This window comes from Eptatretus burgeri, chromosome 3 (genome assembly GCF_056783735.1).
Source record: "Eptatretus burgeri isolate ZD-2024b chromosome 3, Ebu_testis_v1, whole genome shotgun sequence".
Classification (NCBI taxonomy): Eukaryota; Metazoa; Chordata; class Myxini; order Myxiniformes; family Myxinidae; genus Eptatretus; species Eptatretus burgeri.
This window is the reverse complement of record NC_140963.1, coordinates 70,809,089-70,822,193: the sequence shown is the minus strand read 5'-3', so window position 1 is coordinate 70,822,193 and position 13,105 is coordinate 70,809,089. Positions and strand designations below refer to the sequence as shown.

General features: G+C 39.2%; 2 protein-coding genes across 16 annotated transcripts in view; one reads left to right on the top strand and one right to left on the bottom strand.

The window, feature by feature from the left end:
* OSCP1 (organic solute carrier partner 1) overlaps positions 1-13,105 on the top strand; it is a 94,246-nt gene that overhangs the window by 79,786 nt on the left and 1,355 nt on the right. For 9 of the 12 annotated variants that reach the window (XM_085873901.1, XM_085873895.1, XM_085873900.1 and 6 more), the window contains 3 exons: positions 446-582; positions 3,660-3,720; positions 3,884-3,965. In XM_085873901.1, coding sequence (XP_085730027.1) covers positions 446-582; positions 3,660-3,720; positions 3,884-3,965 — 280 coding nt within the window. Of the gene's footprint in view, positions 1-445; positions 583-3,659; positions 3,721-3,883; positions 6,205-13,105 lie in introns of those variants that run through there. The other 3 variants (XM_085873904.1, XR_015056242.1, XM_085873905.1) reach the window with 3 other exon arrangements.
* The window catches only part of HDAC8 (histone deacetylase 8), a 67,609-nt gene continuing 59,215 nt past the window's right edge, over positions 4,712-13,105 (bottom strand). For all 4 annotated transcript variants that reach the window (XM_085873907.1, XM_085873908.1, XM_085873906.1 and 1 more), the window contains one exon: positions 4,712-5,597. In XM_085873907.1, the coding sequence (XP_085730033.1) occupies positions 5,575-5,597 (23 nt within the window). In that variant the 3' untranslated portion in view covers positions 4,712-5,574. The remainder of the gene's footprint in view (positions 5,598-13,105) is intronic.

Below are 13,105 nucleotides of genomic sequence, written 5' to 3'. Positions count from 1 at the left end.
CATCCGAGACATCCCCAACTGATCAGAACGTCTGCGGATCGATGTTCCTGGTTCTTCTTGAACACTGTCCAGTTCACTTTCACGATTAATCTGCGAATGGACTGAATGTGGTCTTCCCGATTGTGGCAAGTCACTTACTGACAAATATTGCTGAAAACGTTGAATCAACCGACGAATCATGACATCTGAAGGTGGTTTTCTGGCATTTAAGCGTCGGCAGTATGCTCTTTGGATAGGAATAAGTGATCGATGGAATTTAAAATAAAATTCCACGATTTTGGTTCTTTGTTCAGTTGTGAATTTTTCCATGGGTAATTTCCAAAGGGCACTTGGTAGAGCTCATACCTGCACGAGGCTTATCTCCATTCAGGCTGAACGTCTACTCATTCTCTTGTAACATTTGTCTTTTCCCTTGGCTAACTCCTCACTTTCCCTTCCCTACTAGTCTTGCCTGGCACCTGATCCGTTGGCTACAGTGGAGTTGAATCTTTTGGCAGACCTCCTGGGAGAAGGACAAGGGTGTGGCAGATTGAACTCCGACGGTTTTAGCTTCAACCTCTTTGCTGGTGATACAGAGGAAGGGTGAGGTGGAGGAGGCTTGAATTGCAATGGAAAATGGTGTTCTAATTTGAACATAGCAATACCCATCCCCATTATGAAACATTAAGCCTGAGGCCCCTTATTCTCAGTCCAGAAAAAAAAAATTCCTTCACAATATGTATTTTAAAATTGAGAATGCAAGGAAGTGTTAAATGTTGTTATAAACTTAGTTTTGCACAACTATTTAAAACGTAATTAGGACCAGCAAGGTATTTCACTATGTTGCTGCTGAAAAGTACTACAGTATAAAAAAGACACATGATAGAAGATTGACATTATGCATGAAACAATAAGGTAATCTGTTATATTTTCCTGCCTGAAGAAAAATAACAAATTCGTTTCCACGAGGTGATGCTCACACCTCTGTAAAAATAAAATAAAATAAAATAAATAAAAGCATCTTATAAGGAGTAGCATTCAAATAATTGAATTTCTGTTGTCCTAAAGTATGAGAAAATAAATACATGACAGTGTTTGCCTGTGTGAAGTAGGAAACCAAGTCACAAGACAGGCAACATTATCAAGGTTCAAGCTTCTCCATGAGCTATAATGATGACATGAAAATGCCTTCCATGGGTTAATATAATAATAGTTCGAATAGTTCAGTTATATCCTGAATAAATGTAATCGAGTAACGTGACATAATTAATTTTGATGTGAGAAATACCTCTCTTATGTAATGGACAACGTCTCCCCTTCTTAATTTTTATATCTGAAATTATCAACCCTTTTGACCCCGTTTTTAATGTCCTCACCTTTGTAAGTCTGTCTGAATGTCTCTTTTTAAGCATTTGTTAGGCCTTTAGTTGCTAGCTTTGGAATGAAAACTAAAGATGTAGATACAATCGGCCCGAGCAGGACGATACAGTTGACAGGTAGCCCTGGGTGCCAAGGATCTTTACACAATATGAGAATACAAGACCCATCGCTTCGCTAACGGAAATACCAATATTTGCTGTGATGGCTAATCCATAGGGCAAGAAGAAAAAGGATTCCGAGTGCAGGGATAACCAGCGTTGCAAGTTGACATTTACAGTTTCACCACGTGTACCCATAAAAAATTTTTTTTTCGTCACAAACTTTCCCGGGAGTTCCCTGACTCCATCGTAGTTCGATTTATTGAAATCCATTAACACGTTCTTAAGTTATAACACGACAGACAAACACACAGACAGGCCAAATATACATATATGTATATATAACATTATTCTGATGTTGGACAACCTTGTTTGTGATGCAAGGAGAATAGCATCATGCATCAATGAAAAAAAGAGGAAAATAATGCAACAAGTATACATATGCTAAAATATAATATTGTTGCGGGCCGGCGGGGTCGGGTGAGAAGACCACTAGGTGGGGGAGGCTACGTCGATTCCCACCAGACTCCCCGGAATTGTAGGCCGTCGCTCATGGATAATTCACGTCGCTCGCTTAACCGACCGTGGACGCCAATATCTCAACCGCGTGACCTAGGGTCCTCCCGTTACCTAATTAACCACGTAGTTTGATTACCGGGGAACCACGCCCTCGGTAGGCCTTGTCCGAGCCGGATCAGATCACATCTCCAGATTGGATGCAGCCGAGCGACACTGCCAAGGATGTACCGGCTAGAAGGAACGGATCGTTGGGAATAAAGTCCCGGCTGAACTTAGATTCGAACAATGCTGGACCAATGGGAGAAAAGACAACGGCGAGCTGGGAACATTCCTAATGATAATTATTTATTAACAAGCAAGCGAGGAAAAGTATGTAGTACGACAAAGATTTATTGGATATGTAACGCAGGGAAAGAGGAGAGAGGTGTAGTGCAACAATAATACAAGCAACTTACGAAAGCAGACACAGTGCAGACTTGTACGCGAGATTAATAACAGTTACAACAATAATGCACTTCTACAGACTTGCTTAACAGACAGGTGCCAGCACACCCAGACACACAGAAAAAGAAACCCCAATGGGAAGGGACTTTTGCAACCAGGGAGGGAGGGGAGTTGAGGTTATGCTCTCGGTACCTGGGCGTTTCGGGGAAGGAGATGCTCCGTGGTGCAGTACCCGACAGTAGTCGCGTTGTCTCTGGCCCAATTCGCACGTGTGGAGCCTGTGTTCTGAAGGAGGAACTTGAGTGGAGAAGAGCGGAGTCCAGAGTGTGAGGGTGGAGTAGTGGGTGGGACCAGGCAGGCGGGTGGACGAGGCGAGGTGTGGGCGGAGACGAGAAGCGGGAACACACTGCGTGAAAACACCACTCCGAATAACACATACAGATGGAGGAACTTCTCCGTCTTTTATAGGGCCGAAGCTCGAGGGGAGAGGGCCATGCCGAATTCAACGTCATCGCCCGAATCGGGCACTTCGATTGGTTTCGATGAAAAGAAAATGATTTAGCAACTATTAAATCATTGCAACGCACTCCCCGTTGTCCCACTAAACAAACGGAAGGGAATTATCTACACGTATAATAATGGAATAACTGTCTTGGGACACCTATCTGTTGTATGCATGCGGTTCCAAGAACCGCAACAATATTTTAAATTGACCATTCTTAGAAAAATTCGCAAAATGAAGCTAACGAAGGCTCTGCAGTGCCAAATATTGCACTGAGTGTGAGAACATAATTATGTTTAATGTACACTTACGTCGTAAATATTAATTTTTGAGATCTCGGCACTATTTTGCTTTCGAGAGAAAATATGATATTGCCTGCAATGTGTTACTTGCCAAGTGTTGTAGCTCATTGGCCCACACAGTCCCCCTTTTGCTATCATTAATAATGTCTTCAGAAAGCAATGAAAGAGGGTGGGTTGAGTAGAGCACAACTAACGGTGATGATTGGACCTTAAACCTCTGTGCAGTTAACTTTTATTCCTTCCATCGTAAGGTATCATTCTGCTTACCCAAACCAGATAGAAGACCTTTGATGGTCTGCATTATTTTCATATCTTAACAATAATAATGGAAGCCTTTTAACAGTGTTCAAAATGACAACTCTAAGATGTCCATGTAATTGATGTCTGTGTAGTGATTGCCACTACCTGCTTACCTGGTGGTTATTTCTGTTTCAGAGATATCTGTATGTCTGCTCCAGCCTCATGCGAAAATGTCATTAACATAGATGCCAGTAAGGTGAGTGGATACACACAGAGGAAAGCCATAAACAGTGGCAAAATGTCACATTTCAATTACTTTTAACCCAAAATCAAAACGTTATTTATTGAAGAGCAGCTTTCTCGTACCTGCATCCTGTATCACCTGATACTTAAACATGTTCTCATGGTGTGCTCCGTAGCAATCTCAGCTGGTTGCACCAGAGTTGCAGAAGGTGTTGCTGGATCTGCATAGCGATTCCACTGTTCTCCAGGCCAGCACAGGTGAGGGCAGCCCCGGACAGGACCTATTGGACATGATGGATGCCTTGTAGGTGATAATGAGCAAGACAAAACTCTGACCAGGAAAGTGTGGGGGTTTATGGAAAAAACAAATCAGGAAAGCTGCAGTATTGCAGTTGATATATGGACGCAACCCAAAATGTTTGCAATAAAAGGCAGAATGTTCCTGGGATCAGTCTGGTCAGTAAAAAATATTCCAACTTTGACCAGTTATTCATTTCTCAGTGCTATGCTGAGGAATTTCCCTTACAATCATTACCAATGAAAATGCACAATATTTACTGCCTGCCTATTACTATCAATAGGAGGCAAAATATAGGTCTGATTAGGGTGCTTAAAATAGCTTTATTAATCTTTTGAATTCAGAGAGGATTAAAACTTTAATAAAGCATTAAAACTAAGAAAGGCATTAAATTCATTTAATGCTTTATTAAAGCATTAAAACTTTAAAAGGTACCAGAGCATTAAAACTTTATTGTGTATATGTAGATTACCCATCCAGCTTCAATGCTTACCTGACAAATGACCATAATCCTCTCAACAGGCAAGTAGGGTCTCTACCAATCCCAAAGGCGCCTTCTTAATTTTATCATCAAAAAGGTTTCATATGCTATCCAAAAAGCAATTACAGTTGTGTTACAGAAATGTAGTAGTACTGAAAATCGAATCCAGTGACACACCTCAAATGCCTGTTAGAGGGTTAATGAAAATGTGAAGCAACATTAATGTAGGTTTCTAGAAAGTTTTTAATCCAAAACGACAATTTATACACATCTGTTGAAATTAAATGAGCTATGAACAAAGACCTTGGGAAGTTGTGAGAGGTTCGGATTTAGTAAGGACTTGGTGCAACAGAGGATACCTAGTCGACAAACGGAGAAATGAGAAATGAAATCCACACTTTTTTTCTGATTTTTCCATTTGTCTACAAAATTCATAAAAAAAATCTCATCCGTTACAATAAATGTAGGCACTTTCCATTATACCTTTGTCAAGCCAGTTTATAACAATAACAACATAAGCATTGTGATAAAGACGAACAGTAAAAAATATTCCATTTTATGAGGGGGGGGGGGGAAGGAAAGAAAATGTGAATCAAATGGGCAACTGTACCAAGAATCAATTAAAATTCCGATGGTTTTCTTGCTGGAATTTGGATTGGACTGCTATCACTAACAACCATAATAAAAATTTTTAAAAAGGAATGGCAGATTTATTAAATAGGCATGTTAAAATGCAATACAGTCACAGCGGCTTTTAAATACGCAGCACACAAAAGGGCAAGTCAACCCGAATCAACACAGAAGGCTAACCAGAAGGCTAAGTTATCATGGGGTCTACATACCCACACCAGCGACCTTTCACAAATCAATCACATGTTACATTTAATATGCCAGGCAAACAATGCTGCAAATTATAAACGAAATGTTGCCGAACAAAAACCTGGCCCATTTCAAGCTGTAGGAGAACTCGTCTACATCCATTCTTCCGGGTTGATCACACTCACAAATCATGTTAGTTTTGAAACCATTTGTCCGATGATGCACCATCTGAGGTTTGTTTATTTTCAAAAACAATGATGGAGGTGGTCTTAAGCCATGTGCTTCAGGTTTTCTGCAAAGACAAATATGCCGATAGTGGTGCAAAGGAAATGTTTAGCTACACCACAAATAGCTCCTAACTTTCTTTCCACAGCCAATACCAACTGCTCATTGATTTAACAAAAGCCCCTTTTAACCACCAACTTGATTGGCAACAATAGCTTTGTTTCATTTATAGACATCCGATAATAATAAAACCAATGTCAATGCAAAGATTTCACCCTTGAGAAGAGAAAAATCTACTGCATCAGAAGGGGAGGGGGAGTGGTGCTCAAGTGGTATTTATAACTTATAGGGACAAGGAGCAACATGATGCGATTCTGCCCTTTCCACTCTTATGGCACCCTCTTAACAGCTACAGCTTACCTGGTACTGGTGCAAACACTCATCACCCCTCCCACCCCCCCCACCTCCCGCCATACAAGTAAGTACAATAAACATGGAATTGATAAGCTCAATATGACAACCTGTCTTAATATCTGAGACTGATTCAATGAGGCTTTTGTATTTTATTTTTTTGCAAATACAGATTTTATTCAGCCAAGTGTGTGGCAGTAAAATCAGCTGAGATGTATTTACACAGCACGTTATTTAATAATAATAAATCAGCAGGAAATGTTCCACTTGCAAGTGTATATTGGACCAAGAATAAATTTCGAATTTGTCCCACTGGTTGCATCATTACTGAAGAGTGACAGTGCCACTGGTGCAGCCCCTGCACAGTCATGAGGGCTGAAATGTATAATCTGGCACACAATGGCCTACTCTTTTTGAAAGTTGTGGCGTCTTTCTTATCCACCGACCAATGCTATCAGACAGAGCACCCGGCTTAACATCCCTCCGAAGCACAGTACACTCATGATGCAACGCCCTGCCTGTGAAAGATTAGGAAGACAGTTTATAATGGAGTTGGGAATCAAAGCCAGACCTGATAGCTCAAAGACAAGTACGCTACCTAAGCTATCTTGTTTGCCCAGCAATAAATGTTGATGGTCACAGAGATGAGGGTCCAATTCTTCCACAACCACTTTTGTACCATAATGAGTTCAAACACTATCAAGAGAGCATATCGACAGCACCACTTGTGGCTACTTCTTGCTAATGTTTGAGGTCTTAGGCCAAATATTGGAGTCCTTGCATAAAGAGCCAAGCAAAGTAAAGCAGACAATATTGTTGCCACTGAATCACTGTTAAATTCGACAGCGGCTAATTCTTAAGTGTCGCTCAGTGGATAGTTGGGGTGGGATTGCTATTTGGTTTCACAATACACTCCTGGTTCAATGACATCAGAACCTGGAACCCCCTGACCTTGAAGTTACCTGGTTCAATGCAAAAACACATGCAGGGTACCTACTGATCAGCACTGTATAATCGCCCTGACTCCATTTGGAACTGACTGTCGTATTGAATACTTGTCTTATAACCTGGATACTGTCACCCAAACCACTGGTTCAGATTGTGTGATGATTCTTGGCGATTTCAATGTACATCACCAGAAGTGGCTAGGTAGCAAATCTTTCAATGATAGAGCTGGAATTGCATGCTTCATTCTTTGTCTGACACATGGCTTGGACCAATTGGTGAAAGACACTACCCGTGGTGATAATCTACTGGACTTGGTCATCATTGACTCTGCTACTTATTACATCACAAGCGTTAGGGTGAAGGCTAACATTACAGCATCCGACGAGAGCTCAGTGGAGATCAACTTGAAAAAGCCACCAGTCTTGGATAAACCATGCCAATGGTGATTGCAGTATCCAAAAAAAAAAACACTCGGAATCCTTCAGGGAGTATCTTCATAGCAGGTCACGACATCAGGCCCTAAACATTGGAGATTCTGGTGTATCTTGCGACAACATTGAGACAACCATTAAGTCAAGTGTGGAGAAATTAATTCCTCATAGAGATGTCACTGTTCTCCCAACCGACATTACATGGTCGACTGAGGCTTGCCTAATTGCTGACAAAGCTGTATGTCTGGCATATAATACAACAAGCCGGTAGGTGACGAGGGATCCGCTAGGATCAAAGCGCTGGATACGATTCTTTTCATTCTGACCGATCCAACAGGTGGTTGCTTAGCAACGAAACTCAAACGCGCACACTCCCAGCCCATATGGCACCTGTTTGCCAAGTTTCATCAAAATCGGTTTGCTGGTTTGTGCTGTGGAGCCTCGCATTGCAGACACACACACACACACACACACACACACACACACACACACACACACACACACACACACACACACACACACACACACACACACACACACACACACACACACACACTAAGGGATATCTAGCGAATCCCAACAATTGGAGCAAGAACTCATGTGCTGTTAACCCATAACACTGATTGGTGCAAGGCAGAACTAATAGAAAGTGTAGAAGGCTAAAGAACACAACACTTTCAGAGAACAAAAGATCGTCTGACCACTGGAGAAACCAAAACCCGTGAATGGTCGTGGGCAATAAAGAGGATACACGGGAAAGGATGACATTCTCGTATCCCAACCTTACATAAGCATGGTTAGGCCCTTCACTGCCTCTCAAGAGAAAGCAGATATCTTCTGTGATCATTTTGCATTAAACTTTAAGTGCACAATTGATTACGCTAAAAATGACCCTCCTGAACTTGCATCTCGCACCGACACTCAGCTGGACACTGTAAAGTTCTGGCCCAGGGGCATTAGATGGATCTTGCAAAAACTAGACGCAAATAATTCATTGGCACCTGAAGGAATTGGAAATAGTTCTCAGAGTGCACATCAGTCTTTGCCACACCTCTTGCCAAATTACTCCATTTCTGCTTTATCCATGGCCACTTCCCTTTCTCCTGGAAGATAGCCAGTACAGTGCCAGTCCATAAGAACTCATGCTCTGCCCCAGACAACTACAGGCCCATCGATCTCTTAAGCTGAATCAGCAAGGTTATGGAGAGATTTATCAACATTACACTGAGGAAACATCTCATTGACAATTACCTCATCAGCCACAATCAGTTTGGCTTCCGTCTGAGTCATTCAGCCACTGACTTTCTCATATACCGGAGTCATAAGTGGATGTCTCGTCTCAACAGACATATGAGGAGTACAATTGTAGCACTTGACATCAAAGCTGCATTTGATAGAGTATGGCACAATGGATTGCTGGCCAAACTGAATGTTAATGGAGTGGGAGAGCAGCTGTTGCAGTGGTTATCCAGCTACTTGATGGGCAGACTTACCAGGTAGTGGTCAATGGCCAAACATCAATTTCAACTTCAGTTAATGTATCAGTACCTCAAGGATAAATTATTGGCCCCACCTTATTTCTAATCCACATTAACGATCTGTGTGAAAACCTGCATAATCGTACCAGCCTCTATACCGATGACAGTTCCGTCAGCAGAGGATAAATGGGGTTTCTGAGGCAGCCATTCAAATGAATGGGGAAAAAGGGAAAAACTTTCTGACTCGAGACCCAAAAGCCCAAAATAGGAGACTGATTTTCTCCCCCTCCCATACAAGCAAATGTAAAATTGAGACTGATTTCCTTCCCTCCCATACAAGCAAATGTAAAATAGGAGACTGATTTCCTCCCCCTCCTGCACAAGCAAATGTAAAATTGGGATTTACTGATTAAAGCACTTCCTCCCTTTCATATTTTCATTCCACTCAAAGAACTCATTCCACTCATTTCCAATGAATATTTGTCCATGTTCTACTTCAGGAAATAACTTAATTTTCCTATTATATTCATCATCAACGAGTATATTCACAAAGATTACTTTCGAACTTAGTTCTTGGTTTAAGTATCTTTGTTGAGCAGAAGTGAAATGAAAAACTTCTCTTCATGCTCTTATTTGACCACCTCCTGAGCCACATATCATTTTGAGATTGTAGTAAATTGTTTTTCCATTGTTCAATTGATAACCATCAAAGTTTTCAGTCCATTCAAGGATTTTTTTTTTCTTTATATCCTCCAACTTATTTGTAATTAAATTTATCCGTTTATTTGTTTTATCTACTTTTACCCCGGTTATTTCTTCAATAGGACTTATTTGATATTTCTCACATTCTTTATGTTTTCCATTTAAATACCAAGGCTGATTAAATCTCCACTCTGGTTTGGTTATTGCTTGATTCTATCATTTATAAATCAGTAAAAAGACGGCAGCAGCCTGTTAAAATTTCCAACCCAATATCTTAACACTTGTACTTATAAGGGAGACGATTGATTCCATTCTCTAAAATATATCTTTTATCATCAAAAGCTCCTCATGCTTTCTTATTTATCTCTTCTGTATATAATTAATTGATGTTTATAACTTCTTATTGTATTCATTTTTCTGTACTCTTCCTTCTTTGAGGTTAAACAGTTGTAATAATGTTTAAAGTTTATTGTTTCCTTGATTATATTTTTCTTTATTCCCTTTAGCTTCTTATCACACCTTTCAATATACATAAAAGCATAAGACTTTGATCTCAATCCTATAAATTCACTCATGACCTTCCCACCCAATTCATCTTTAAACTTACCAATAACCTTTTTATTCTTTGATGAAAACAACACATCACCAAACTTATAATTACTTGTATCATATATATCAATATTATCAATCATATCCTCATACACATCACTTGTCTTAATTTCCAATATAAAACTATCTATCCATATATAACAATGACACAATATCCTTATACTTTGATTTTAAATCATTATAGTAATCATCATGCATTAACGACTTTGACAAGTCAAGAATTGATGTTCCTATATAAATAGGTTTATCCATTTCAATACTCTCTTTTTTTCAAATGAAGTGCCCAAAAGTTCTCTGAAAACACCTCCGCTTGTTCAAAACTTGGTTTGTTAATTAACTTTGAAGCCTGTTTCCAAGATGTAGCAAGTCTTATGTTTTGTCGATTCCAAACATTTTTCCATAGTCTTTACAAATACAGCATTATTCATTAATTTATAAAAGTCCTTCTCAAAATCTGTTTTTGCTTCTGCTTTCCCTTTTGTATTAAAATCAATATACTTCTTTAACCAATGACTTTGTTTAAATTTCAAAATCCGATGAATTTTCCTCACTCTCAACTCAGCAGATAAATATTGTCTCAAGTTCCTTTGATGCAAAACATAACTTTATCATTTAATGTCGTAAGTAGTTTTTCTGGAGATTTACCTTTTATATTGAATGACTGTGGATAATCACTTAACCATTCTTTTCTTGGACTTTCTTTATCAGGGGCATAAGGTAGGTCTTTATGTTTGTGATGAAGTTCATTCTGGATATTTTTAGTCAACCTCAAAATAATATCCAACTTCAGCTTCATCCAATTCTTTTTGAGAGGAGACAACAATGTCTTGTAAAACATTTTCATAATGCTTTTATTTAACCCATTTAAGTTTTCCATAAGGTAAAGATTGAGACATAGCCCACCCATACAAATTGTTAGCATCATAATACATCATTGACATAATACACTCAGGTAAGAGTTGTCCTCATTCTTATTATAATCAGGAAGATATTTGTTATTTGCTTTAGCATATCTCTTGGAACATACTTGAGATAATCCTCCTCTTTTAGCCTTCTTTGTCATTAAAAGCATATCTATATCACTGATCAATTCGAAATTTTGTTTTGTCATTTTTAACATAGCACTCCAAGCCAAACCCGGGGCTGTATAATAGTGAACGGGGTCTAATCCATAAGAGTTTTTATTATGACAGACTTATAAAAGTTTCAAACACATCAGCCAACTAGAACGGGCACTCATAGAGCGCATATCTTCGCCGCCACTACTTTTTTTGTTCTTGGTATGAGTGTGGGGAACTGGTTTCATATGAATGGTCTTATGACACAAACCACATATCTATAATGTCATGACCCCCCCCGACTTTCGGAGGCTACGGACTAAACAACAATCAACTCACGTCGTTTTGGCGAGTCGTCACTCGCAAGCTCGGTGAATACAACGTTTCAACAAGAGAAGGTAATCTCGTTTGATGCTGGTTTCATGCAAATCGAATAAGAATTGACTGAGTTATGCCGAAAACCGCATGTTTTTCAAGGGCGTAACCCCCCCCCCCCGACATTTTACCCCAACCGGTGACATGTGTTATGACGTCATTGTGTCACAAGATTGGGCATTAAATTCTGAACATTTTGGTGCTGGGTTCATGTAAAGCGGACAAGAATTGACCGCGTTATGACAAAAACCGCATATTTTTCAAGGTCGTGACCCCCCTGACCTTTGACCCCTAACCGGTAACAAGAGTATGGGCGTCATTGTGTCATATTGCATATCACAAGATGAGGCGTTGAATTCTGAACATTTTTGCGTTAGTTGCATGCAAATTGAATAAAAATTGACCGTGTTATCGTAAAAAGACAATTTTGACCTTTTCGTGACCTTGACCTTTGACCCGAACGATCCCAAAATCTAATCGAATGCTTCCTGGCTAATAACCAATCATCCCACCAAATTTCATGCAATTCGGTTTAATACTTCTTGAGTTACATGAATCACAAGATTACAAATAAATAAATAAATAAATACACGCCGACCAAAACATAACCTTTCGCAGAATGCGAAGGTAATAAGAATACATCAGTTTTAAGATACAAATCATGATATTCTCCAAGATTCTTTACATTAAACTTCTCCCAAACCTTTTTATCTTGTGTATAATCTCTATCGGAAATATGAGTTTTATTTAACTTACCACAGAAACCTTCCCTTGAAGGAAGTTGCGTTTCTTTAAACTTCTCAAATGAATCCATATAGTCATACGGATGGATATATTCCCTTTTGTGATAGGAGATCAATCTCTTCTTGATTTGAGAAATGTGATTTAAGATTCGGTAAGTTTTTAATATTTGATGCTAAGTTAGATAATGGACTTGCCATAAATTTGTATGTGTGAAGAAATCCGATATGGGTTATGGGGGATGTATGAATTGTTTTCATGAATGAGATGTATTTTTGATTTGTGTTCGTAATGGCAGAAATATCTCCGGATGTCTTTGAAAGTTCATTTATAAATAGATGCATGTCATAGTGAGCGTTGTTGTGAAGGAAGACGGGAATAAAGTTTGGAGGCTTGTAATTAAGATTACAACAGGAATGAGCTGGACCTCTATATTTACCAGTAAGATGACAGTGATCCCTAACCTTGACCTCTCCCTCAATTTTCTCCTCACAAATATGACATACTGTTCTTTCTAAATTCCTTTTTCTCTCCCTTTGTTAATGACATTGGTTTATAGGTTTTAACCATTATTTCTCTTAGTCTTATACAGTCTTTTTCCAATCGTCTTACAAACTCCTCTGAGGCATCTTCTCATCTATAAAGTTCTAACCTGTTGTATTCATCACCTCCAGATGATTTGATATAATAACAGAAACCACAAGAAGTATGTTTTTGATTTTTATTTGTGTATGATTTATTTGGATTTGGAGAAACTATCTATCTTTTCAAGGATACTTTCAAAATCAGCATATATCACAAACGGATGTTTTATAGATTTGT